The following is a 23,453-nucleotide window of genomic DNA, read 5'->3' as shown; positions in this document are numbered from 1 at the left end:
TGCCCTGTGCTATACAGTGGGTCCTTGTTGGTTGGGCATTTTAAATAGAGCAGTGTGGACAGAGGACCCTGTCCTCTTCACCTTTACACTACGCTGCCTCTGAAGAAGGGTTTATTTATTTATTTATTTTAAGTACAGAGGAGGTAATAATCAACCTGCCATTTGAAGAACAGGTAGAGTTTGACAGAGAAGGAGAGAGCAGGACAAGCACCCTTAGGAGGGAGCAGCTGCCGGTCATGGAGCCGTGAATGTGCTGAGCGGTCAGGTAAGGGCAAGGACACACTCAGGCTACATTCTGGAGGCAACAAAGCTGAAGAAGGTAGAGAGTCAGGGCTTAGAAGAGCTTTCTGCTTTGCAAAGGTGATCAGGATTTATCCTGTTAGCAGTAGAGGCTGCTGGAGGATTTATGAAGGCATCTATTGTCTACATTATCCTTTAGATAAGTAAGCTTTCTTTTTTCCTAGTAAGAATTGTGATGAAATCATGCTAGCATAAAGTTGCATGCAACCAAATAGTGTTTTAAGGGTAAAAATTCACTTTTCCAGTTCTGAGAAGTCAGCCCAGGATGCTGTGAAGACAGCATCACGTGTGTACCTGAGATGCTACTTCCTTCTGTAAGAAACTGTACCATGAGTTCCAGAGGAGGGGGTGTTGGACTGTCTTCCTGGGGGTTATGGTTGCTCCAATGATGTGAGCACCAGAGGAAAGGTCACTGCCTACGCTATTGCCCACAGAGATGTCTTACCGGAAAAGGAGTCCACGGTGATTTCAGCTGTGAAATATCCCAACTCCTCTTCCAGAAGAAACAGCATCTATCTGAAAAAAGGAGAAAGTGAAAAAAAGTGTTAGTCACTCAGTTGTGTCTGACTCTTTTGCAACCCCGTGGACTAGAGTCTGCCAGGCTCCTCTGTCCATGGGATTCCTCAGGCAAGAATCCTGGAGTTGATTGCCATTCCCTCCTCTAGGGGGTCTTCTTGACTTAGGGATTGAACCTGGGTCTCCTGCATTGCAGTAGATTCTTTATGGTCTGAGCCACCAGGGAAGCTATCTATCTGAAAGGCTAGTCATTATCAATGGCAAGAGGGTGTTCACAGGAAATTAATCAATAAGGATTCAATAGGTTGGCCCCACTGACATTATCAGATGTTAACATTATCAAATGTGACATTATTGGCGTTATCAGAATTACTGTCTCACCCACAGCAAGGCTTACACCCAGGTCCACGGAACCTGGAGAAATGAGGGGTACAGTCAAGCATGTCTGTGACCTGGGATGCTGGGGAGGGATGAGATAGGACAGGGGAAGTTCACCTGTAACTAAAATCTATACTTTTTCTTTTACTATGAATGTGTAACACACCACCATCATTTTAGTCCCAGGTATGATTTCATCATAGTGGAAGTCACAGTATTTCAACACGTAGTTGCTTCAGAGATCTTGAAATAACATTTCAGCTCACCACCCCTTCGCTGGAATTCTCCAGGCCAGAATACTGGAGTGGGTGGCTGTTCCCTTCTCCAGCGGATCTTCCTGACCCAGGAATTGAACCAGGGTCTCCTGAATTGCAGGCAGATTCTTTACCAGCTGAACTACCAGGGAAGCCCTTCAATATGACTAGCTCTTTGTAATTAATACTTGCAAAAGAAGTGCAACTTTGTTTTAAAATATTTTATTATTATTTATGTCTTTTGTAGTCATATATTTTTAATTTTTATGTATGTAAACACATTCTGAGAAGGCAGTCTTAGGTCTTACCTGTCTGCCACAAAGGACTATAATGCAAAAAAGGTTAAAAATCCCTGAGCCATATAGAAAACACACTTGTGGTTGCCATGAGGGAGGGGGAGGAATGAAGTGGGGGTTTGGGGTTACCAGATGCAAACTATTATATACAGAATGGATAAACAACTTATCTATAAGATCCGACTGTATAGCACAGGGAACCATATTCAACATCCTGTGATAAACCATAATAGAAAAGTATATGAAAAAGAATACACACACACACACACACACATATATATATCTGTGTAGCCGAATCACTTTGCTATGCAGCAGAAATGAACACAACATTGCAAATCCACTATACTTCTATAAAAGATATTTTTAAAAGAGTCCCTGAGCTGAAATATTAAAAACAAGGCCAGCTTACTAGATTTACTAGACTTCCTGACACCCTCTGGTGCACCACGCATGATAAAGCTTTCCTCCCATGAATGTCCGAGTTGTTTCCAGGATTCCCAGTACTAGGAAAGTATGGGTTGCTCTTCTTCTAAGAAAGTTGTCTGCACTTTGAATCTTGTCTGAGTTTTTTTTTTTTTCCTACTTTCTGAGCTACTCTTGAACATTGATCTGCTCTAACCTAGGGTTCCCTGGTTTAGCAAATAAAAATATAGGACTCTTTTTTACTCTATCTATATGGTACACATATGTGGATTTCAAATAAACAATGACTAATTTTGAGAATAAGTATATATCAAGTACTGAATAACATATTTAAACTAAAAATCATTTGTTGTCCATTTGAAATTCAGTTTTAACTCACCATTTCATATTCTATCTGGCAACCCTAAAAACACTAAAATTGGGCCAATATCCCCCAGCTAATAAGCTACAGATGATTAGAACGTGTTTTCTTACACTGTTTACTCAGGGAGGTTAGTTAATCGCCAATAATCTCAGACTAAATGTGATGCTATTAATATTTTGAAGTCTGAAATTTTCTTATTATTACTCAGTGATCACAAACACCTATGTTTTCAACTTTGGGAAAAGCAGACAACTCAGAAATATTGCCAGACCTTAAAGTATCTTGACCACCGTCCAAGAATTTTAGTTTTGACTGTGTCTCCTTGAGATCTCATGATAATTCATTTTCTATATCAGAGAAATGTGGTCAAAGTTTAGACTGACAGTGAAACTGAATTTCAAAACCTCTTGACACTCATCCTATTGTTAAATAACTCCTTGGTTCTAAATCAAGGAATAGTCATAATTTCCTTTGTCTGGGATGAGATTTCAATCATGAGAATGAAGAGCATAGACATGACCGAGGAGAATTTCACTCTTGCGTCCAGGGGAATCACACCAAAACCCATTAATCATCAATTGATCGAGGCCAAGAAGTCCAAATTTACTTTGGACAGAAGAAACTGTAGTCAACATGAAGCCAGAAAAACAAGCCAGCCCAAATTCAGTACATATATTTATAATACAATACTCTTTCTATCAGTGGTGACTCAGTGGTTAGAGAATCCACTTGCAACGCAGAAGATGCAAGAGACATGGGTTTGATCCCTGGGTCAGGAAGATCCCCTGAGGTAGGAAATGGCAACCCACTCCAGTATTCTTGCCTGGAGAATCTATTAGACAGAGGAGCCTGTGGGCTACAGCTCACAGGTTGCAAAGAATTGAACATGACTGAGTGTCTGAGAATACACACACGCACACACTCTTTCTATAAATCTATGCCTTCATCATAGTAACAAATATATTACAAATGTGAGACAAAGACAGACAGACATGAATTGTTAAAGGCGGTGGGTTCAATGGCTTAGTGTGTGAGAGATTTTAGGGAAAAGCCAGTCTGGGTACTGCAAATTATATAATGATGCAATGTAAAAACGCAATGATCTAGCCTCAAGCAACTTCTGAAGGACAAAGATGGGGGCTTGAGGAAACAAACTTGCACTTTTGCTTTCCATTTTTTTCTTCGTCTTTTAGTGCTCTGACGATACCCAGTTTGAAGTTTCATTGACTAGAATACACTAAATAAAATATTTGTTTCTCTACAAGTATCATCTGAAGAAAAAAAAAAAAAACGAGATACCTTCTGTCCTGAATTATTTCCAGGTTACAGGTTACAATCAGACACACCTGAACACCCTATATTTTCACCTCTTTATCTCAAGTTTGGAGCCATCTCCCCTGTGGCACATTTGGATGAATCCAGACAAGAATAGAAAGTAAGATTCCGCGGGCTAGTTAAATCTCTTCCCTAAAGACAAAGTTGGGGGCAGTGCATTAGGGCGTCTAGTGCAATCCAATCGGCCTTGTTTTTTTTTCCTATCAGACATAAATTTTCCTGTTTGGCCAGTCATCTTACAACAATGCATGTCCAAACCATGCTGTGATTAGAAGGGAGTATACGCTTATTACCCAAGTTCTTCACATGTTGGAGCATAGAGAGACCAAGGGTGGTAAACCAAAGGAAATTTCCATTTGCTTTTTAGCTGCTGCACATTTTTACTCTATAGGAAAGTTAACTATTATTAAGTAATGATGTTCAGCTGAAGTTGGTCACTCGTAACAACAGACAGATGTATAATGTTTTATTTGGGTTAGCCAGCTCTCTCCCAAAATAAAGGGCCTGAAATTAAACTGTCTTTAGAAAAATATTCAGCAAATGATACCTTATTCCAGGGCTTGGATTCTTTGCCATGGAAAATGGAAAATGAGTCTGCTAGTGAACTCAGTATCTGTTTAAACTTGCCTTTATCCAGAGAAAGCTTGATATTCTACAGAATGAAAAAAATTTTTAGAAGAGCCTATGCTGAGGGGCAAAGAGCATAACTATGCAAACCGCATGGAGAGATGGAAAAGGATTTTTTAGTTACTTATGGAATTTGAAACAATAATAATGGAATGGAAACATAGGAAAAAAGCTAAATATGTGACCACAGAGGCAAATTGGATCATTAGAGGCTCACATGCAATGTCAAATGTGGGATTTGTCTTTAAAGCAGTACTTGATGCTTTTCCAACATACAATAAGGCGCAAAAGACTTTGCCAGTTCTCCAAGCGAGAACCTCTAGCCACATAATCCTTTCGGAAGTCGGGTATTTTTAAGACACTGGTTCTGATTTAGCGGCCCGAGGTCAGGACCACTTTAGCTGGTGCTTCTGATGAACATTTCCAAGTGATGCTGGTGCTTCAGACCTTCTTTTATATGCTGCCCTGTCTTCAGGGTCCAGGGTGATGGATAGCTCATCTCAGGATATTTCATGTCCACAAAGACAGCTAGACATCTCCCATTCAAATGGACTAAGACTCACAAAGCCTTGTTTCCAGCCCTATTCCTGCCACTGACTCAATGACCTTGAATAAATCACTCAACCTTTGTGATCCTCTTTTTCCCTGGATACAAAGTGCAAAGTTTAAACCAGATCGGCCCTCCTCAGGGTACTCTCAAATGTTGGGCAAGTGGCGAATTTAGAGTTAAGCATGTTTCTTTGCTGCAGAACTCTCAGACCCTGTAATACACAAATGTGCAGCGTGAGTCTAGAGTAGGTGGAGAGAGTGGGGTACTTGAGGGTTCAGGATGCAAGACATCCCCAAATTACCCAACCATGAATCACTTTATTTGTGGAACACCTCTATCACTTATTTGTGTTAGTCGCTTAGTCCTGTCTGGTTTTTTTGACCCCATTGACAGTAGCCCGCCAAGTTTCTCTGTCTATTGGATTCTCCAGGCAAGAATACTGGAGTGGATAGCTATTCCCTTTTCCAGGGGATCTTCCCAGGGATCGAACCCATGTCTCTTGCGTTGAAGGCGGATTCTTTACCTTCTGAACCACACACTTAGGGGAAGCCTGAGCAAGAGGACTGCTAAGGTCCTTCTAGCTTCAGCTGTCTCAGTCCTAAGCTCCACGATCTTTCCTCCAGCCTCTGATGTTCTTAACTAGTGAACCCTCAAATCTACTGTAAGATGGTATCCATCATCCTAGAAAGAAAACTTGGAGAAATTTTAAACCAGTTGCTTGCCTTTTCCCCCAAATTCTCATTTTCCCCCTCAAGACAATGCATCTGAACTTATAAGCCCTAGGAGGCCCTTTTCTGACTAACTGAAAATGCCACCCAACAGCTATCATATATTTGTATTCTTGGCCCCTTTAACTTGCTATTCCTTCTCACACCCAAGGGCCCGCTCCTTTGCTTGAAAGCAACGGGACTGAACTTTTAGGCAACCTACTTTATGTGCTTGTGAATTTCCTGCAGATTCTATATAACTCTAATCTCAAAGTATCGTCTCTAGATGAGCAGCCTCAGCATCACCTGGGAGCTCACTAGAAATGCAGATTTCTAGGCTCTCCTTTAATCTGAGGGGCTTCCCAGGTGGCTCAGTGGTAAAGAGTCTGCCTGCCAAGGCAGGAGATGCAGGAGACACGGGTTCCATCCCTGGGTCAGAAAGATCCCATGGAGGAGGAAATGGCAATCCACTCCAGTATTCTTGCCTGGGAAATTCCATGGGCAGACAAGCCTGGAGGGCCACAGCCCATAGAGTCACAAAGAGTCAGACACGACTGAGTGATTGAGTACTGTAAATCTACCGAATCACTCTAAACCTACTGGGCAGAGCCATGTGTATTTCAAGACCTTCGGGTAATTCTGACACTTGCTGAAGTTCTAGAACTCATGTTACAGAGATGAGAAACAGGGATTAAAGACTCAAACAGACCTTGTGCTGGATCTATTTCTTTACCTGGAAGCCGGGAATAATGGTATTAATCCTTTCTGAATCTAAGTGAGAGTTAAGTTAATATACGGCTCCTTAAATAAGGTGTGCACAGGATAAGCAATAAATCAATTATAGCTGTTGATTCTCTAAGGGCTATTAACATGTAATGAGCCAGAACTCATTTTACAATGTGCTACACAGCATTCCTCAACAGTGAGAGATGTCCTGTATGAGTTAGTTTTGAGGACAGAGGTTAGTTTTGAGGAGAGTTAGTTTTGGTTAGACAGAAGCACAGGCGTGAAGACAGGTCTGGCTTGCCAACAGGGCCCTTTAACTTTATGAACACGTATAAATGATTGAATCTCTCAAAGTTTAGTTTCCTCATTTAGAAAATCAAGAAAACACTTTTCTTCACAAGGTAAAGAGAAGGATTAAATAAAATACTATCAGTGTGTATATGTTTGTTTCTCAGTCATGTCCAGCTCTTTGCGACCCCATGGACTATAGCCCGCCAGGCTCCTCTGTCCATGGAATTCTCCAGGCAAGGATATTGGGGTGGGTTGCCATTTCCTTCTCCAGGGGATCTTCCCGACCCAGGGATCGAACCTGGGTCACCCATACTGCAGGCACATTCCTTACCGTCTGAGACACCAGGGTTTGAAAAGGGCCCAGTCCCTTTTGTAGCAGCCCCCAGCCCGCATGAAGGCTATCAACGACATAAGCCCTGGTGTGCTGGTCATCACAGATCATGATGCTACATGATCCTTAAACAAGGGCTTCTTGCTCCACAGAAATAAGAACAACGGGACCTGAGGCTCTTATATCTTACCATGAAAAACTGCTTTTTCCTGAGAAATTTAAGTAACGATTTCAAAGTAATGGAATGAGAAGAATTTTTCACTTTTTCTATGCTGTCCTTAGGGATCAGGCAAATCTTTCCTCCCATTGAAATCTTACGAGGTTTATATTTCTTTTATTTATTTTTTAATTGGAGGAAAATTACCATGTTGTATTGGTCTCTACATTACTACAATGAAAATCAGCCATGAGTATACATGTGTCCCCTCCCTCTTGAGCTTCCCTCCCACCCTCCATCATCCCTCTAGGTCATCACAGACAGCCAGACTGGGCTCCCTGTGTTATATAGCTACTTCTCCCCAGCTATCTACTTTACACGTGGTAGCATATATATTCTTTTCCTATTCTGTGTTTAGCCATAGACCAACATTCAAAGTTCACACTGAGGGCTATTTCAAGACTTCACCTCTTTTCTTTAAATACAGTACCTTTTAGATCAGACACTTAGTCCTAAAATACAAAAATATGTAGTAAGAGCTTCGCTGTGATCAGACTCACTGGTTGTGTCTCAGTATCAGACAAGGGGCTTCCCTTGTAGCCCAGTCAGTAAAGAATCTGCCTGCAGTGCAGGAGACCTGGGTTCGATCCCTAGGTTGGGAAGATCCCCTAGAGAAGGAAATGGCGACCCACTCCAGTATCCTTGCCTGGAAAATCTCATGGACAGAGGAGCCTGGTGGGCTACAGTCCATTGGTTCACAAAGAGTCGGGCATGGCTGAGCGACTAACACTTACTTACACTTACAGTATCAGACAAGTCCAAGAAATCAACAAGGTCACAGGACTCTTTTCTCTCCCGTGTTACAAGTCAGCCTGGGTGCAGCTACAGCTCACTTCCGAGGGTCTCCCTCATCCCACCTCAGCCCCCATCACTGTCTAGAGGAGGAAACAGTCCACTCCTAGCCTCCCCTGAGAGCAGGGGCAGAACCAGAACTGAGCCATCCTTACTCAATTCAGGTGAGGCTTGGGTCACCGCAGCGACATGCCATTTGAAGAGGCGGTCACATGACCACATCCGACCCAGAGGGTGAACACACATCCCCCAGCAGGGATCGACCCGGGGAAGGAGGCTCATGGACGGATGATGGGCCCCCCAGAGGTTGGAAGCCACAACCACCACAAGGAAAGGTGACCATGGCTCCCCCAACGAGGTTGCAAGTTCCTATTTTCAAAGACAGCTCATTAAGATACAGGACACCGGGTGATGAATTTGTTGTAACCTTAACCAGACCCCCATATTCCTCATGGAGAACAATGTCCAATGCCACAGCCTCTCAAACTTGCTAGTCCTGCCAGCCACCCTTAGTCCTCAGAAGGGTTTGCAGGAGGAAAGAGTCATTTCCCCGGCAGATGACAACCAAAGGGCCCTGCCTTGGGAACCTGTTGAGGGGCCACTCGGGGCACCTTGTTCTCCTTAATGAGCACGCCCAGTTCTGAGGCCACCTGGGCAAAGCCGTCCGTGTCCTCAGCTGCCACGGAGGGAGCCAAGAAGCGGATTCAGGGCAGGAGGCGCCGCCGCTGGAGCGAGGCTGCCGCTGCTCCGAAGAGCGGGGGGAAGGTGGCGGGAGGCCGGTGGCGGGAGGCCAGCGCCGAAGGCCCCCGCGCGTGTGTTTATGTGACCACAGTCACAGGACCCAGAGACAGGATAGCTAAGCCTCGCTGAGTTTATTTTCCATTACTTTTAAACCTTTGGAGTGCAATGAACCCCAACTACATTCTTGTCAAGCATTCTTAAAAAAAAAAAAAATTCAGCACTTAATATTTAAACCCATATACCCTTCAAGTGAAATATCAGCCAGGTGTTTCAGATTCCTAGCAAAGAGAGAGATCATCAAAAGACTGCTTTGTCAGAAATATTTGACACCTGAGAAAGCTTTTTAAGCAACTTTTCTTACAGACAGGCAGCTGTTTTGCCAGAGTTCTCAAGTCAGAGTCCCTCAGATTCCAATTCTAGTCGGGAAGTTATGGTTGGATATGAATTTCACTTTAAACCTCGCCACCCCGTTTGAAGGTATGTAGAATGAGATCACTGGAGGCGTGATTGAGAAGCTCCAGGTTTAGGGAGCCACTGTCTCCCCATTTTTTAATTATTTTTTTCTGCAAGTGCATGCATTCTGTCAGCCCACCATGGAACACAGAATTTTATCCCAGGACGGGAAAACTGAAAATTTCCAAAATTTGACTCAGCAGAGTTCTAAATTCTTAGAAGTTTACAGTGTTGTACTACGAGGAAGGAAAAATCATTCTTAAACCATAGTTTCTTTTCCCAGCCAAGCATTATGTGAAAGTTAGCACAGTTATCCCATTTTTGAGAGTCAGATACCCTGTAAAGACAGGTTAGTTAGTAAAAGTGGTGGGTGAAAGTCTATTGTGGAAATGAAAGACTTGCCTGTGCTTAATGTTGGCTGATATTTCTACTAGCATTATTTGTATTACATTACATATTTAATGTAATATAAATATCTATATATGTTTACTGTAAATATTATAGAACACAAATTTTATTGCATATAATGCTTACATATTCTGTAACATAATATTTATATGATAAATATAGATAATATGTTATAGTTTTGATCAGATTCTCCATATATTGCTCCTTTAAAAAAATAATTTTGTTTATTTATCTGTCTTATTTTTGGCTGCGCGAGGTCTTTGTTGCTGAGCAAGCTCTTCTCTGGCTGTGAAGAGTGGAGGTGACTCTCCAGTTGCGGCATGCAGGCCCCTCACTGTGGCGGCTTCTCTGGCTGTGGACACAGGCCCTAGACACGCCGGCTCCAGTGGTTGCAGGTCCTGGGCTCTGGAGCACAGGCCGTTTGTGGTACCCGGGCTCAGCTGCTCTGTGACACGCAGGATCTTCCCTAATCAGGGATCTAACCCGTGTCTCCTGCATTGGCAAGCAGATTCTTTAGCACTGAACCACCAGGGAAGCCCTTCTGCTCCTTTAAAGAATTAGTACTTAGCCTTGGGCCACCAGGTCACTGGCTTTCATTTATTTATAAGGATGGTGGAGACTGGGCATTTCTGAAAAGCAATAAACAGATGTTCTCCACGTCTATATGCGATAGTGTTACTTTAGAACTCTAAGGACGAGTGGGAGATAGGATATTCACCAGGCGGGGGAGAGCTGTTAAGATGTTGATACGATTCAGCTTCTGTATCCAGTGTGTGGTCCTCAAAGTGTGTTTCTGGAGCAGCAGCATCACCTGGGAACTCCTTAGACCTGCAAATTTTCGGGCTCCATCCCAAACCTACCGAATCGGAAACGCCAAACCTGCCGGGAGGTTCTCATGCACTTAGGGTCCGAGCGTCTTCGCCAGGGTGGTCAAGAGTGTGGGCACAGGGGCTTCATGGGGACCCTCCTGCCGGGTGCCCGTTGCTGAGAGCTTGGATTCTCTATGGCCCCGTTTCCTCCTCGTGGGATGCTCTGAGGGCTAATTATGGCCACCCGTGAAAAGCACCTAGAAGAGTGGCTGGTCCCTGGCTATCGTGTTATCTATTTATGATGATGAGTACTGTAATTGGTGATCTGAAGCTTTAGTGTTGTTCTCACTCACCTGAATCTTTATTACTGTCCTTTTATTTTCTGTACCTTTCCCACTTTGGGCTGGGCTTCCCTGATGGCTTAGATGGTAAACAACCTGCCCACAATGCAGGAGGCCTGAATTTGATCCCTGGGCCAGGAAGAGCCCCTGGAGAAGGGAATGGCAACCCACTGCAGTATTCTTGCCAGGAGAATTCCACGGACAGAGTCTACAGTCCATGGAATCACACAGTCAGATATGACTGTGACTAACACGTCCCACTTTGGACCATTTCTGGCTCCGTCCTTCCTCTGTTCCTGCTTAGTGTTTGCATATGTATTTCTCCTAATTGGTCAGGGTCTCTCTGTCCATTTACAGGTTGGTTTCTCTCTGATGGGATGGTGTGCTCCAGCTCACAGTAGTTAATTTCTTTGATCTTCCATTCTTACCGTATATATATGTATGTATAGTTAGTAAGAAGTATTTCAGAAAAGGAGCATGCCAAAGAGCCTAGTGACATCAGAACAAATTGCATTCAACTTCAGAGATTTAAGAGGGTTTGTGTGCTGACAAGAACTCTGGTCTAGCTCCCAAAGACTTGTTCTTTCTGCCATGGGCAAGACAAGTCACTGCAACCTCCCAGGTCTCCTCATTTGAAAACCGTGTGTCAGATGCCTTGGTTCTGACATTCTTTTAAACTCTAATGTTCTATGACTCAACAGTAATAATGCATTTCCACAGGCGGTAAAAATATTCTAGACTCTTCCCTTCCAATTCTCACTGTTTACTTCCTCTGCACTTCCCCTTCCTGCCTCCCTGTTTGCCGGTCAGTCGATAGTGGGCTTCAGTGGGGGTGAGTTAACCCACTCTTTCCAGGGTGTTTTACTACCGAGCTCCCTCCAGAGGGTGGGAATTCTACAGTGAGGGTTGTGGCTGGGGCTTCAGTTTCATTCCTGAAACACTCCTTGAGCCTTGATCTATTCCAGGCACCCTGCCAGATCGCCGGGGGGGCGGGGGTGGAAGGTGAACGCTGAGGGTCAGTTTCACAGGGTCAGTTTCTTAGTAAACACCTGTGAGCTCCACGTGGCCCTCTTTCTTTCAGGAAGTAGCAGAGTCCCATGGTAGCCAGGTGGGCGAAGGGGAGTGAGGACGATCCACCTGCCTTGGAGAAGACGCCATCTGACCCGCCGGCCGAGTGAGCCCCCAGGTACCACACGGTTCTGGGGGCGTGGGGTGTTGGGAGGGAGGGAGTGGGTGTTTAGCTTTGGGTTGCTGTCCACCAGCCCCTCTTTTCCACAGCGAGAGGCTGATCCCAAGGCCCTCATCCCCATCCATCTAGGTTTTCTTCCCTGTGTATGACCCCCATCCTCTGATGGCCATCGGGGTCATTGATTCCAACAACAGTTGTGGAAAACTGCAGCACAAGAGCTTTGGGGAGAAAGAGGAGACAGAGTCAGCTCATCCCTCGCCTGGCCCTCTGCCCCTTTGAAAGAGAGGTTAAAACAGAAGTGTCGTGGCCCTGCCTTCGTGAAAACAGGCCAAGTCTCCCAGCATCTGGCAGAAGGCTGAGCTGGGAGCTTCATTTGTGCCGCAGGACAGTTGTGTGTCTTGCGCACAAGAAAACTTAAGCCTCTGTTTTCACTTCAGTGGGTTGAATGGCATGCACTTTCCCCTAAGAGTTTTGTTTTATTTTAAGCGCATGCAATTACTTGTCCATAAGCTGAGTTTGTCTTTGCCAGCGCCCGTGTTCTGAGCTTGACTAGGCACTTGGGCATGCCAGCCTGGCATTATGTTTCCAAACTTCCACTGTGGTCTCTTTCCTCTTGATTCCTGAGAGGGGCTGCTGAGGGTCTGACAAAGCCCACGCTAAATTATATCCTGTACTTTTCATCTAAGTGTTCATCACTTAGTCGTGTCCAACTATTTGCCAACCCATGGACTGTACTCCACAAGGCTTCTCTGTCCATGGGGGTTCTCCAGGCAAGAATACTGGAGTGGATTGCCATGGCCTTCTCCAGGGGAGCTTCCCAACCCAGGGCTCGAACCCGAGTGTCCTGCATTGCAGGAAGATTCTTTACTGTCTAGATCACCAGGGAAGTCTACTTTTCATCTAGACTGGTCCCCAAATTAGTGGAATAGGCTTCAACAAGAAAAATAAATTCTGGATAACATAGGACCCTTCTTTGCAAGGAAAATGAAAAAGAGACTCCGCTTTCTGAGGGGAAAAAAAAAAAGATCATCTCAAGGGGCAGGCAGTAAATGGCACACTCTTAACAGTACAAGAGGAAAATTAAAAAGCCCGACAGATTTACCGCATCCTCAACAGGTATTAGCCTTTAATGGATACAGTTTCAGATTCCTTGAAGGGATTTGCCCAGAGGATTATTTCAGAAACGTCTACTGAGAAAACATTACTCCAACAGCACAGATTACGGCATGAATCACAGACCACTGTATACCAGTGTCCTTTTAAAGGGAGAATTTTTTTTTATTGTTATTATTCTTAAAATGCCACTGAGATGGAAAATCATGCCAACCAGGTAGTTACCCTGTAATCACTCACATTATCTTTTCCAAGGAATGTCGGGGTAACTTATCTCAGTCACGAGGCAGGCATTATGAGATGCTGGGTGGCCTCACCCCAGCTTTTCCCTGTCTGTAAACGCAGGGCATTCTCTGCGGCACAGCGTGGCAGCCTAGCACCTCTTCCAGGTGAGTCTGTTCTGCTACAATTTCAGATGTCTGTACTTATGTACTTGTTCGCTAGCTCTTTAAAATAGACTCTTAGGTTGATTCTACTTAGCTCAAAAGAAGTAAGGCAGAATTTTTGTGCCATACCTAAATGCCACACCTAATATTTTATATTGATAACTTGTATCTCAGCATAACCAGCCTATTGATCAAGCCATTAATAAAGCTTGATTATTTGCTCTAAGTTTGTTTTTGGTTGTTGGGTAGCTTGATCTTTCCCACTGTAATCAAGAACTGGGACAGATCAAGGATTCCAAATAATTCATCAGACTATGGGAGGAAATGAATGGCTATTAATGGCTATTGCTATATCATGCAAAAGAATAACTTTTAAAAATTTAATGAATACTACCCAAGGTTTTAAAATTTGTGCTAACATATTCCATTGCTATATCAATAAGTATCTTATGGATGGTGCATTTCAGTTATATCAGTACTGGCCCTATGCTAAGTCAACTTATTTTTAAATTTTCTATACTTGAAAACCCTTGAGAGCTGAATATACATAAATATTCATAATACTCTGTGGGGTGGATGCTAGTGAGTATGATATCAGAAAGAGAAGATTAGCATCATTTTTTGAGTGTGAAGTTCTGTTTTGATACGTTACAGCCGTTATCTCATTCAACCATTCCAAAAACTCTGAGAAGTAGACTGTATTCCTAGTTCACAGATTAGGTAGCTGGGGTCCAGAGAGGTTAAATACCTTGCCCCAGGTCACACAGTGAATAAGTTGGAAAGTCAGAATTTAACTCCAGTCTCCTGGTCTCCAGTCTATGCTCTGCACTCTATCCTACCACCATCCTCAGGTACACGTCGATGAATCTGGCCTTCGGTCTTCACCTTTCTCGTGAACTTTCGTGTACGTTCACTTTTATCTCGCAGGAGTATCTTGTTTCTACCATATGGACATATGGCAGTAAGGGGACGTCTTTCTTTGTCCTTTCCTTAGGTGGCCTCGTGAGCCGGACCATGGACCCGATTCACATCAGCATGGCCAGCGCGCCCCTGGTGAAGCACACCGCTGGCGCTGGCCTCAAGGCCAGCAGACCCCGAGTCATGTCCAAGAGCGGGCACAGCAACGTGAGAATTGACAAAGTGGATGGCATATACTTGCTCTACCTCCAAGACTTGTGGACCACCGTCATCGACATGAAGTGGAGATACAAGCTCACCCTGTTTGCCGCCACATTTGTGATGACCTGGTTTCTGTTCGGAGTGATCTACTACGCCATTGCCTTTGTCCACGGGGACCTGGAGCCCAATGAGCCCCCTTCCAATCACACCCCATGCATCATGAGAGTGGACTCCCTCACTGGGGCATTCCTGTTTTCCCTGGAATCCCAGACGACCATCGGCTATGGAGTCCGTTCTATCACCGAGGAATGCCCTCACGCCATCTTCCTCTTGGTGGCCCAGCTGGTCATCACCACCTTGATTGAGATCTTCATCACGGGCACCTTCCTGGCCAAAATCGCCAGACCCAAAAAGCGGGCGGAGACCATCAAGTTCAGCCACTGCGCCGTCATCACCAAGCAGAACGGGAAGCTGTGCTTGGTGATCCAGGTGGCCAACATGAGGAAGAGTCTCCTGATCCAGTGCCAGCTCTCGGGGAAGCTCCTGCAGACCCACGTCACCAAGGAGGGCGAGCAGATCCTCCTGAACCAGGCCACCGTCAAGTTCCACGTGGACTCCTCTTCCGAGAGCCCCTTCCTCATCCTGCCCATGACGTTCTACCACGTGCTGGACGAGACAAGCCCCCTGCGGGATCTCACCCCCCAGAACCTGAAGGAGAAGGAGTTTGAGCTGGTGGTCCTCCTCAACGCCACCGTGGAGTCCACCAGCGCCGTCTGCCAGAGCCGCACGTCTTACATCCCGGAGGAGATCTACTGGGGCTTCGAGTTTGTGCCTGTCGTTTCTCTCTCGAAAACCGGCAAGTACGTGGCTGACTTCAGTCAGTTTGAACAGATCCGGAAGAGCCCGGATTGTACCTTTTACTGCGCGGATGCTGAGAAGCAGAAACTCGAAGAGAAGTATAGGCAGGAGGATCAGAGGGAAAGAGAGCTGAGAACGCTTTTGCTGCAGCAGAGCAATGTCTGACGGCAGTGGTGTTGCCTCGGCCTATCTCCGAGCAACTTTCGCATCTGAGCTACCTTCCAATGCAGAGATCACCAGGAAACTGAAAATGTGTGGATGTGCCCTGAAACACTATGCAGACTTACAGACCTGTTCCTCTGACCTGATGGCTTTAAACAATCTTTGCCACCTCTGAGAGGGTTCCTTTCTTCAATGCTCTGTCTGAAGCAAACTCCCCAAATTCAAATTTTCCAAAAGGGGGCTGTATTTCAAAAAAGCTGGTGGAGGGCTATGGGAACAATGTCCTACTGAGCGGACAGACATTTCAGGATGCTGATACTGAAAGGAATGCACTTCTTATACAAGGACGTCAGCTATAATATAAGGTATTTATTCAGTCCAAGTATGAAAGACATCACAACCGAGAGCTGAAATGTGGTTCAGTATCCACTTACATCGTTGCTTTAAAACACACTCATTTTTTCAAGCAGAGAAAACAGTATTTATAATGGAGGCTATCTGGTCATACATAAACTGGGGCAAAGGGACTCTGTATTCACAAAGTATAATAATTCCATTTTTACCTTTTTCAGTGCATGTTGTTGTACAGAGTGAAATTGACCAAATTAGGAATGAACTGTTGTAAAAACATGCAAATGGAGATGATGTAATTGTTCACATTAAATTTTTTGTTGAAATGTACTAGCCCCTTTCTGTTTAAACTGACGTTCACAGGTCAGTAGCACCCATCAGCATCATCCAGGAGCTTTATTAGTAACTTAGTCCCATATAGGCTTAATCTGTCATAGTCTGTATCTTAACAGGATCGCCAAGTGATTCATGCAAAAATGAAAGTTTGCAAAGCTTCACTCCCGACAAAGTTTCCAAAGTAACTTTCTGAATCCAGGGGACTCTGCTCATCCCTCATCCCCTGTTCTTTATTGTGGACTGATATTCCTTTCAGGGGTTTCCTTCCTTATCTATTAAAATACCTTATCCACAGAGGAACTGCCATGGACATTTCAAGAGCAAAATAACACTCTTGATAGTAATGGTTGTCTCTCTCAAGTCAAGTACATGCTTGCTGATTACAATCAGCACAAGAGAAAATTTCAACCGCATAACAATCAAAAATTTGCTCCTACATTGAAGTCCAGGAGATTGGCTGGGGCCGTGAAGAACAGGAGGAGCCAAGGCGAAGGAGTTCAAATGCAGATGACTCCTTGAAGCATGAACAAAGCTTGATACCCCGATAGCATGTAAAGGGTGCCCTCAGTATTGAAATAAATCTCATACAACTCAGTGTTCCAGAGTAACATTTGGATTTTGGCAGGATTTAGAGCATTTCTTTGGGGGCGGAGAATCAATGTGCTAGGATTGGCTAAATGTGCAAAAGGTGAACTCTCATATCATTCAGATCAGGACAGATTTGAACATTCATTGTTCAAATGAAGAATGGATGTGCACGTGACCCCATGTGTATGCATATGCTGACCTGCACACACACAGACCTGAACACACACACACACACACAGAGGCATGCTCCTCCTGGCTCTTCCGTCATGGTTGTGGAAATTATCCGCAAAGACATTTGTGATGAAGACAGCAAGTCTTCGACAAATGTGCTCGTGTTTATTTTGTTCTTTAAGAATGGGAGCACTGGGACTCAGAGCAAACAAGGCCTGTGATCTGGATTCAGGCTATCTGTGAAATGGTGTCATATCATGATGTTACCATAATCCCAAGTCTCCTGCCATTAAACAGAAAATGTGCCTGAAACCTCTGACCCAGAACTGAACATTTAACACAGGTATAAAAACAATGGAGTTGAAGTTGTGAAAGTTTAAGAAACAATCCTAGTGCACAAGAAATTATTGTCTTCAGTTATTCAGGAAGTTTTTTTGTTTGTTTCTGTTGATCATTTTATGGCAGTTTGTTTTAGATCTTCATTCTCTTTAAAAAGTCACATTAGTGTAGTTAGATATTAGCCCTTTCAATTATTAAACTTTTTAATTGCATAATGTAGTGAAATCATAGGAAGATAATGCCTCAGCATGTTTACAATTTTTCGCTTGTACCATAAAGTTTATTCACAGATTTATATCAGTGCTAATTTAAGTGTGATCAAGATTGGGAATCTTACATACTTATATTGTATATGGTACAATGATATAGCATAAGATTGAAAAGTCTTTCTTTGTGTTCATTTTGCATATCTATTTTGGCCAAATTTGGAAGACTTGATCATCTGATCTATTGCAATACACACAAAATAAATGTGTAGTTTCTCAGAACCCAATATTTGTACCAGTCAATAAATCATGTTATAACAAACTATTCAATAAATAGCACTAAAGTTGTGTCTGATTTGAAACTTAGTATTTTCTAAGCACACTTACTTATTATTACTTTGTACAAAATCCTTTCGTGCTAACATGCTCACAAAAGGATTCAGGTGGCAAAATTATTTGATTGTACCTGGACATGAATCTGACTGAAACAGACTCATACTCAACATCCAACCAAGAACAGTCAAACTAATAGAGCGTTTTGACCCATAAAAAGGGTTTTTGCATTGTGAAAGATTTCCAGGGCATCAAGCCTTCTCAGTGCAATTGTTCAAAACGATTCTGTTCCATTTGAGAAATCAGAATGTAAACAGCATCAAGTCAGTGTAATCTGCAGCCGTGTCTTATTTATGTGATAAAATACGTTGTGATGGTAACCCACTGCAGTATTCTTGCTATGGATGGAGGAACCTGGCAGGCTTCAGTCCATGGGTGGCCAAAGAGTCAGACACAACTTTGAAACTAAACAGCAACAGCATTGTACTGACGGGGCACCCAGTAGGCATTGCCCGAAACAGCCTAGTAGAGATTCACTCAGTGATCAAGACAAACCATCTTTGGTTTTCTTTCTTACTTATCAGGAAATTACAGCCCAGAAATGACTCCAGGAACCTAAAAGAACTGGTTAAAAGTAAAAAATGCCATGCATGAGTGGACTAGATATTTAGATAATTATTTTGTCTGATTTTTCTCTGAATTCACTGATTTCAATCCCATAAAAAAGTACATTTTGTTGTAGTTATTCAGTCTCTCAGTCATGTTTGACTCCTTGTGACCCCAAGGACTGCAGCATGCCGGGCTTCCCTATCCTTTGCTGTCTCCTGGGGTTTGCTCAAACTCATGTCCATTGAATCAGTGATGCCATCCAACCATCTCATCCTCTGTCACCCCCCTTCTCCTCCTGACGTCAAACTTTCCCAGCATCAGGGTCTTTTCCAAGGAGTCAGCTTTTCGTATCAGGCGGTCAAAGTATTGGAGATCCAGCATCAATCCTTCCACTGAATATTCAGGGTTGATTAAATAAGACAGATTTTTTTTTTTTTAAAGGGACACTTCTACTGCAGGATGACTTTCTTCCTTCTTGAAGCTTCAGGACTCGGACATCATCTGGAAGAAAGAAGAAAAGAAAAAAGCAAAGTCAGGAAGAGCAGAAGCCTCTGCCCTGGTAGCTCAGTAGAGGAGCAGCCTCATCTTTAGGCATGGTTCTGAACCCGGTCTCTGGTCAAAGAGTTAGACATCGGATGGCGTGACAATAGCAAAGCCTTCCAGCCTCTTACTCTTGGCTTTCATGTGTGCTATATATTTTGTTCTGTTAAATATTTGAAATAGCTAGTTTTGAATGCAGGCTATTTTACTATAGCCTTCTGGAAGGGACTTTTTTTCAAGTGAAAGGTAGTGGCAATTGAAGTCTTAATTTCCAAGTTCTTCATTGTGCATATTTCAGCATTTGACCCTGCATAAGTCCAAGGTGCACTTAATTTTCTTCCCTTAGGAAGACTTACCCCTCCCTGAAGGTCTAAAGCTTAACATTTCACTTCTAATTGATTAACTATTAATACATATACTTTGCCTTTTGTGAATTTCAGTTTATCTTTAATCAGAATGTCCTGCCAACCAGTCTTTGGGTCTCTGGGCAGCCAAGAGTGGCTTCTGCTCTTCAGAGTAAGGTGTCTTGTAAGAAAAGTTTGAGTCTCCAGAGTAAGAATTTGCAATGAAAAAGTATAATTGGAATTTAATTTTAGAATTAGAATTAGATTTTAAAAAATAAAGCAGTTACTTAACTTCTCGAGGCATTTGTATATTCTTTGGTAGACTTTTTTTTAATTGCTGCTCTGTTGTTTTGATTTTTTAAAAGAAATCAGAAACAACGTCTTTGTCCTCAGAGTAAGGAAGGCAGTGAGAAAGGTGTAAAAAGATAAAAGCTAATAGTTGACCAGTTAGGCTTCCGTGTAAACAGACTTCTACCAGTGAAAAAAAAAACTTCAGAGAAAATATTGGTCATTCAGTCTCACATTACAACAAACCATCATCATATCCTCTGGCTTCCCAGGAGTAGCAATTTTCCTAACTCTTAAGAAACACTGATGAATTAAGTCCAACTTTTTTCCCAAAAACTTTCCATTAGACACATAATGAGAGAGAAACATGAGGCAAAAATAAAGCTCCAGGCATTTCACTTCATCTTCATCCTCTGTCAGTTCTCCTGAGTCAGTTTCCTCCCAGGTCCCCATGTGCTTGGTTGATTATGCCTTATCTTTGCCAACCATTCTAGCAAGCCAAATAAACCCATGGGTTAAAAATAATCAATCCAAATTAGTAGTAATAACTTGCGGACATTTAGATGCCTAAAAACTGGGGATAGGCACTCTCATCTTTCAATGAGTACGTTGCTAGTATGTTAAAATGGAAGACAGAGAAAAAGCTGCTGATTGGAGTGGATAATTAATTCCTAATAAAATTACAAGAATTGATTATGGAAGTCGTAAGACATAATGGGTACATGAGCATAAATGCCGAAGGTGTCATACATGTAGATAAAGGGCCACATGACTAGTAAAGGGAGTGCAGTGTACCCATGCTCAGTCATGTCTGACTCTTTGCGACCCCAAGGACTATAGCCCACTGCCCTCCTCTGTCCATGGGATTCTCCAGACAAGAATACTGGAGTGGGTTGCATTTCCTCCTTCAGGAGATCTTCACGACTCAGGAATTGTACGCACGTCTCCTGCATTTGTAGGCAGATTCTTTACCACTGTGCCACCTAGAGAGACCCCTAGTAAAGATAATTTCAGCCAAACACAGGGGCCTTTGGTAAATTCTGGGCATGTTCTTTGTCACAGAAAGGCTGGGAACAGTGGGCTCATCATTTTGTATTACTAACCACCGCTAGATGGGTAAAACCAAAGATAAAGGCATCCGTCTAAAAGCCCGTTACCACATTTTTTGTTTAGCAGCTCCAACCTTGTAATGTACTTAGCTATGATCTCATCTTTCCTCAAGGCTAAATCTTATCTACTATCCATGCCTTCACAACAACCTAAGATATCTAATTTCACCCCTCAAAAATATTCATGTTAGACGTAGAACCTACTCAAAATTAGACTCCAAGGGAGCTACTACAATTGATTACATAGTACCCATTCTCTTAGAAAAAAAATCAGAGGCTGTTGATTTTCAGCTAAGAAATATGACCTTTTAGCTTATTATTCTTATGATTGTTATTATCGCTAATACCTTTAATATTGCTGAAAAAGTAAAGAGTTCCAAGAGCATGATTGGATGGGAGTTCAAAGGAATGACTTTTTTTTTTTTGACCCTTTGCTATAAGGTAACCATATTCTTTCATTGGCAATCAAATCTTAAGACTAAGGATGTTGTATGAAATAAAATCATTACAGGAAGTATGACGATATCAGGGACTTTTTACAAAAACAAACTTCTGATCACAAGAGGAAGCTGTGTTTGTGTGCTGACAGAAAGTATTTAACAGCAGTCAGGAGAGGAAGGCAGGATGACAGCCAACTTGGATCTATTTTTGAAGAATTATTTCTGTAGAGTGTCATGGAATTGTAAGTTACAAAAAAGAATGCTTTGGTAAACAGTCCTCTCCATTCCAAAAGAACTCACTCCAAAATACCACTTAATGAAATTCACGGGAATGTTATGAAGATGGAAATCCCAAATGACATGCAGACTTTACAAGCGAACAGTCCTACTTTTTGTAAATCCTGGCGGTGTGCATTCACCAAAATCTCTGTCACACCATGCTCTCTTGCTATATATAGCACTCCATCTGATCTGATCACTATACCATGCGGCAAGATGCATGTCCTTGCTTTCTTCTAATTTTTAACTAGTCTTAAATTTGTCTTAGCATAACAGTGACTCCTGCTTCTCAAGGTTGAGCTACTATTTGGTACATTTTAGAAATCTCAAACTAACATGTGTGTAGTCAGTCACCACTGAACCCAATGACCAATCAGCTTTAAATATGTCTTTTTATGTTCTATGAATTCATCCCTCTATTTATCAAACCATTTCTTGTTTTCATATGTAACTCTATCACCTTTCTTTTATTATATATGTGGAATCTCTCTCATCTGTAAAATAATAGCAAATACAATAAAGCTAATTTTGAAGTCTTGAGCTACTTCTCATTTTATGGGAAGGGTTATGATGTTACAGTTCATGCTCTGATGGACAGGGATTTAATATTTTCTTAGAGAGCTCAGAAGAAAATTCTTATTTGAAACATCTTTTTCTGATGATGGTAATTATAATTATTTGGGGATGACTAGGTACTTATTAAGATGGTATTTTCTACCAGTGCCTAAAGTAATGTATTTTGTTCCTTTTCTAATCAAAGAAAAGAAAATGAAATTTCTACCTCATGTCTTTCTTTTGCCATGATGTTCTACTTGCTTGTTTTATTTTAGTCAATGATTAAAGATCAAGTTAACAATTTAACAACATCCTTTCTGCACCTTATTTCTTACTAAAGTTTCTTGCACTCCATTGCCATTTTACTTTTATGGGTAAAAAGAAAGAAAACCCATACTTATATAAGCCTTAAAGGCATCAGTATGGGTGTGAGTGCAGAGCAACACAGTTGTTTAAGATCCACGCTGTAGAGATTTGTACCCAAGAAACAGCCATGGTCCTCCTATGGGGGAACCACACACACACACACAACAAAGTGGCTGCCACAGCTCCAAACTTTTAACAGGTGTTTCTTTTGGAACCTGCTCTTTTGAAATCTTGGCTGATTCATTGTGACATTTTCAGTGATGGCAAGATATGGTTCTTTTAGTGAGCATGTGACATGTGGAAATATAAAAGGCTGCTGCATATGGTAGGAAGTCACATTGGAGGATGCTGTTTGGGCAAAAAAAAAAAAATTTTTTTCCAGAAAGTGCACAGTAATCTGGAACACAGTAAGTAGTAAGGCTCATCAGTTGGGATACATTTTATTAATTTCAATTTGCACGAAATTTCTCAGACACGTATCATCTTCTACTCCATTATCTCAAGCATCTGCTTGCCCTTGTGGGATGACTTTGGCCAAGAACTGAGCTGTCCATGTCCAAGACATGAAAGAGCTTTGCCTCCACCACACCATGTTTTTGGGGTGGTGAATGTATGGGACTTTGTCACAGCAGCATGGGAGCTTTGCTCTGGGCTGGAAACACAGCATCCTGGCAGCCATAGTTTCTCTTCTCAGAAATCCTTGATTTCATCCACCTGCCTACAAAAAGTCAGATAAACAAGTTTTGTGGTTTAATTTTTCATGCAAAAGCCCATATTCTTTCCAGAAACTTCTATTTCATTTGAGGTTTTAGTCCTCACATTTTCTATCCCTTAACTTGAATTTTACACTTCCACTATAGTACCTCATGCTCTTGGTCAGTTGCTAAAGTTACATCTGACTCTTTGTGACCCC

At 42.6% G+C, this 23,453-nt stretch overlaps 1 protein-coding gene across 6 annotated transcripts; it reads left to right on the top strand.

The window, feature by feature from the left end:
- Positions 1 to 246: 246 nt before the first annotated feature.
- Positions 247 to 18,032, top strand: KCNJ15 (potassium inwardly rectifying channel subfamily J member 15). 6 transcript variants are annotated; one of them, XM_043875228.1, is made up of 4 exons: positions 9,139 to 9,325; positions 9,966 to 10,010; positions 11,941 to 12,045; positions 14,542 to 18,032. In XM_043875228.1, exon 4 carries the CDS (start codon positions 14,562 to 14,564, stop codon positions 15,687 to 15,689), a length of 1,128 nt encoding a protein of 375 aa, XP_043731163.1. In that variant the 5' UTR covers positions 9,139 to 9,325; positions 9,966 to 10,010; positions 11,941 to 12,045; positions 14,542 to 14,561; the 3' UTR covers positions 15,690 to 18,032. The 6 variants fall into 6 exon arrangements, with proteins under 6 accessions (XP_043731164.1, XP_043731163.1, XP_043731159.1 ...); XM_043875224.1 differs by having other exon boundaries at positions 9,966 to 10,104; XM_043875227.1 differs by having other exon boundaries at positions 9,966 to 10,135.
- The last annotated feature ends 5,421 nt before the right edge of the window (positions 18,033 to 23,453 follow it).

Source organism: Cervus elaphus, chromosome 19, assembly GCF_910594005.1.
Source record: "Cervus elaphus chromosome 19, mCerEla1.1, whole genome shotgun sequence".
Lineage (NCBI taxonomy): Eukaryota > Metazoa > Chordata > Mammalia > Artiodactyla > Cervidae > Cervus > Cervus elaphus.
Note: the sequence above shows the minus strand (reverse complement) of the source record. Positions and strands in the feature narration are given on the sequence as shown.